The 4,379-nt window shown below is 57.5% G+C and overlaps 1 protein-coding gene across 1 annotated transcript; it reads left to right on the forward strand.

Annotated features, from left to right (window-relative positions):
• Positions 1-208: 208 nt before the first annotated feature.
• Positions 209-2,704, forward strand: Mef2b (myocyte enhancer factor 2B). The gene is made up of 8 exons (XM_038325481.2): positions 209-262; positions 568-771; positions 1,021-1,155; positions 1,506-1,635; positions 1,744-1,877; positions 2,002-2,089; positions 2,208-2,295; positions 2,461-2,704. The coding sequence occupies exons 1-8, from the start codon at positions 209-211 to the stop codon at positions 2,702-2,704; spliced, it is 1,077 nt and encodes a 358-aa protein (XP_038181409.2).
• The last annotated feature ends 1,675 nt before the right edge of the window (positions 2,705-4,379 follow it).

Here is a 4,379-nt window from a genome sequence, read left to right on the forward strand (position 1 = left end):
GGGATGTAGAGGTGCATGGATCCACAGTGCATTGCATTTACTGAAGCCCAGCAGGGGCTGTCTGGGTGACCTGGCCTGCCTGCCTTCTCCTTGTCATCACGGGTTCAGAGTCTTAAAGTGGGCAGGGCAGAGGCTGCCAGTGTTGGCCTCATTCCAGCCATTCCCTCCTGCTCTCTTTCAGAAGAGTCACTCGGCTCAGCCAGGCACGATGGGAAGGAAAAAAATCCAGATCTCACGCATTCTAGACCAAAGGAACAGGCAGGTGAGTCCCAGACTGCATCACCACTGGGGGAGGTGGCATTTGGGGCAGGGGCACAGCCAGGCTAAACAAATGGTCTTGCAGAGAAGTCTGAGTCCTGAGGCCCTTTTGGGGAGACTGAGACAGAAACCGTGGGTTCTGCTTCCGGGGCCCAATCTTCTCAGAAGAGAACTGGACACGTGGGGAGTTGCAAACACGCAGAGAAGCTTCCCAGGTTCAGATGGAAACTAAAGCAGAGAAGCTCGCTCTGCAGTTCCCTCCTTTAACGCCCCCACCCCGCCACACCCCATCTCGCCTCTGTGGTGTAGGTGACATTCACCAAGCGCAAGTTTGGGCTGATGAAGAAGGCTTACGAGCTGAGCGTGCTCTGTGACTGCGACATCGCTCTCATCATCTTCAACAGCGCGCAGCGCCTCTTCCAGTACGCGAGCAGCGACATGGACCGGGTGCTGCTCAAATATACCGAGTACAGCGAGCCGCATGAGAGCCGCACCAATGCGGATATCCTGCAGGTACCTGAAGCTACCTAAAAGGCCCCGGGAGCATCCCAGCCATGCTACATGACCTCGGTAGCTCCAAAGCCTTTCCTCTAACGCCGTGGGGACTCGAACCTCGGGGGACTTACTGTGAATTTAGTTTCTGGGTCTCCCAGGCGCAGGCCACGTCTATTGACTAGCCCGAGAAGGTCTCCTCTCTCGGGTACCCTAGAACCAAGTCGGGTAAGATCGGAGGGCCCACCCCGCCATCTGCTGTTCCCGCAGACCCTGAAGAGGAGGGGCGTGAGCCTGGATGGGCCTGAGCTGGAGGTGGAGGAGGGGCCAGAGGGGCCTGGAGAGAAGCTGCTGAGGACGCTGGGAGGTGACAGAGGCTCGGCTTCGCCCCAGCCTCGGATCTATGTAAGAGAACTTTCCCTGTTCCTTCTAATCTCTCCGACCTCCAAACACACTTCCAGTACAGAGTTTGAGGCTGACACCCAGCGAGCTGATCTCGTCCTGGGTGGCTGAGCAATCGTCTCTGCGGGATACGCATTATGACCCAGGCTTTGAAAGACAACAAAAAGAGTTGAAAGAGTTCAACAAGTCTACGGGCCACCATTCCCCTAATGATCAGACACCCCATGATCGGTAGAGAGAGGCCTAGACTCCGAACCAGGCTGATGGAGCCCACCCGGCAACCCCAGTCTTGGATCTAGGTCTGAATCTCCAGAGAGACCCTCCGCCTCATTCTCCCACATCTCTGTCCGCAGCCGGTGGCCCCTGCGATGTCGGTCTCAGAGCTGTCCTACCGGCTCCCACTCGCCCCACCCGGCTGCGACCCCAGCGGGTTGGGGGAGGACCCGTCTGTCCACAGCCTTCCGCCCTTCTTTCGACCTCCGGGTGAGCATTAGAAGCAGCCAGAATGGGGAGAGTGGAAGGGCACGAGGATCCTGGCTCTGGTCTCGCTGGTGACACTACCATCCTTCTCTCCCTGGGTCTTCCCCCCAGGCCTGGGACACCCCATCTTCTCTCCGAGCCACCTCGCCGGCAAGACGCCCCCACCCCTGTACCTGGCGACTGATGGTCGGAGGCCAGATCTGCCCGTGGGCCTGATGGGAACCCGAGGGGGACTGGGCATCTCGGTGAGGAGGGGGGATGGGAGAAGACGGAGGAGGAAGAGAAGGATGGAAAGGAGAGGGAGAGAGGAAGGGAGGAGGCAGGTGGTCACACCCGGGCCTCAGTTTTCTCTCCTTGCATTCCCGGCAGAGGAGCCTGTACAGTGGTCTGCAGAGCTCTGCCGCCGCCCCCGGCCCCGCTTGGAGTAGCTTTGCCTTCCTGCCAACTGGTTCCGCAGGTGCGCCACCCCGTCTGACCTGCCTGCCCGTTAGAGTCCCTCGCCCCAGCCCTGAGTCCCTGCATGGGGAGGGCCGGGGTTCTGACAGGAGCCCTGCTCAGCCAGCCTCTCCCGGCAGATTGCAGCCTCGGAGACACCGCTTCGCTCCCCCTGCAGTCCTCGCCCTGGCCCCCGTCGAGGGACTCGGTGGACCCGGCCCGGCCGGGGTGAGTTGGGTGCCCCTTGGCGGTCGGGAGACTTGCCTGGATTGGGTTGTGGGTGGGCTGCGAGATTTAGAGGGGACTCAGAGCTCCTTGGCGCTTTAAGCTTTCTCATCTTATCTACCTTGTAGATCTCTCACTTCCTTGCCTCCCTTGTCTCCTCTCCAGCAGCGCCCGCAGCATGTGTGAGGAGGGTCCCCCCAGCCGAGTGGTCTCCCCTCAAACGCCTCCGATCAGCATTAAGTCCGAGCGTCTGTCCCCCGCCACTGGGGCCTCTAGCGACTTCCCCAGGCCCTACGCCTACCCCCTGCTCCTCACCAGGCCATTAGCGGAGCCTCTTCGGCCCGCGGCCTCCCTGAGTCGCTTGACGGCTGGCCACGGTAGCGCACAGAAGGCTCCTCCTAGCCTCCACTGACATCCCGCAGTCTCCGGTTCCCTGCACAGCCAGGAGGGCGAGGGCACGCGATGCCCCTCACTGTGAGGCCCCTGTTCCTTCCTGGGGCCGCTGCGTCAATAAAGCCCAAGGCTCCGGGAAGGCGCTGGGAAGCCCCACTCCCCCAGCCTCCCGAGCCTGAGGTATCCACACCCAGTCTCTCCTTTATGCCCACAATGGTTTGGGGGCGCACGTCGTAGAAACGGATTCCAAGAGGAAAAAGGCCAGGTGGAGGGTGGGGATGTGACCGGAGAAGGAGCCACAGGGGACACCACTAAGAGCAAGCCAGAAGGCCTGAGCTGCTCTTGGAGTTGTGAGTCTGAAATGACACAGTCGTGTCACCAGGGTTGCTGAGAGCGAGTTGACTCTGGTGACAAGGAGTTCCAGGCGAGCCTGGGACAAGAAAGACACTGCTTTAAAAAAGTAAACAGGAGACCACCCTAAAACGGCTCAGGGGGTAAAGGCACTTGCCCCCAATCTTGTCGACCTGAGTTTCTATTGATAGAAGGAAAGAACTAACTGCCTGCAAGTTGTCCATTGACCGCCACGTGCAGGCGTCCACATGCATACACAAGGACTCACAAGATGAACTGATAAACGTATAAATGGGGAGAGGGAGGGAAAAAGATTCAGCGGTCCGCAAGAGAGCCTGCTGTGCAAGCATTAGAATCTGAGTTCGAATCTCCAGCACCCATATAAAAAAGCCGGATGTGGTCTGGGTGCCAGGGAGGTGGAGATAGAATCGCTAGGGCTTAGTGGCAGAAGATGGAGAGAGACAGAGTAAGACTCACGATTCCCCAGCCCCTTCTCTGGCCTTCTTGGCTGTGTTGGTACCATCCCACAAGAAGACAGACATAAAATATGCAAAAACAAGTGGGGAAAGCAGTGGGAGTTGGGAAAGCGGGGCTCTGGCGCTGCACCCTTCCTCCTTCATGTGTGTCCAGGCTGAAGAGTTGGCCCAGAGGGCACGATGATGGTTATGGGTCCTGCAACTAGAGTCCAGCCCCCAGCGCCCTGGCAAGCACAAGCTCGGCTTGTAGCTCAGCCTGAACACGCCATTAATCACAGCTCTGGCAGAGACTCACGACTGCTTGTTGTTAATCTAGCCTAGAGAACTCAGCCCCGGGTTCAGGCAGAGGCTCTGCCTCAAGGGACATCTAACTTTCTCATAGCTTTTTCAAGGGGACAGGCAAGTATAACCTGGAGCTCACACGTACCCTTATGAGTATTACACTCGACTTTCAGTTTCTAAAGGGGAGAGTCCCCCTAAGGCAGTGGAGATGGCTCAGCCAGTGGGTAAAGGTGCTTGGCACTCTGAGTTCAGTCCCCAGAGGAAACTCACGGGATGGAAACAGAAAACTGACCCCACGATTGACCTCCACGTGCATCCCTGCCACGCCTCCTTCCCCCAGAACATAAGTCAGTGTTCTCAATGCTGGCAACTCCTCTGGGGACAAAGGACCCTTTCAAAAGGGTCACCAGAGATCATCAATCAGAAAACACGGATATTTACATTACGATTCATACAGTAGAAAAATTGTAGTTATGAAGTAGCAACGAAAATCATTTTATGGTGGGGTCACCGTAACATGAGAAACTGTATTAAGGGTGCAGCATTAGGAAGGTTGAGAACTGCTGACATAAGTCAATGTGGAAA

This window comes from Arvicola amphibius, chromosome 4, assembly GCF_903992535.2.
Source record: "Arvicola amphibius chromosome 4, mArvAmp1.2, whole genome shotgun sequence".
NCBI classification, from domain to species: domain Eukaryota; kingdom Metazoa; phylum Chordata; class Mammalia; order Rodentia; family Cricetidae; genus Arvicola; species Arvicola amphibius.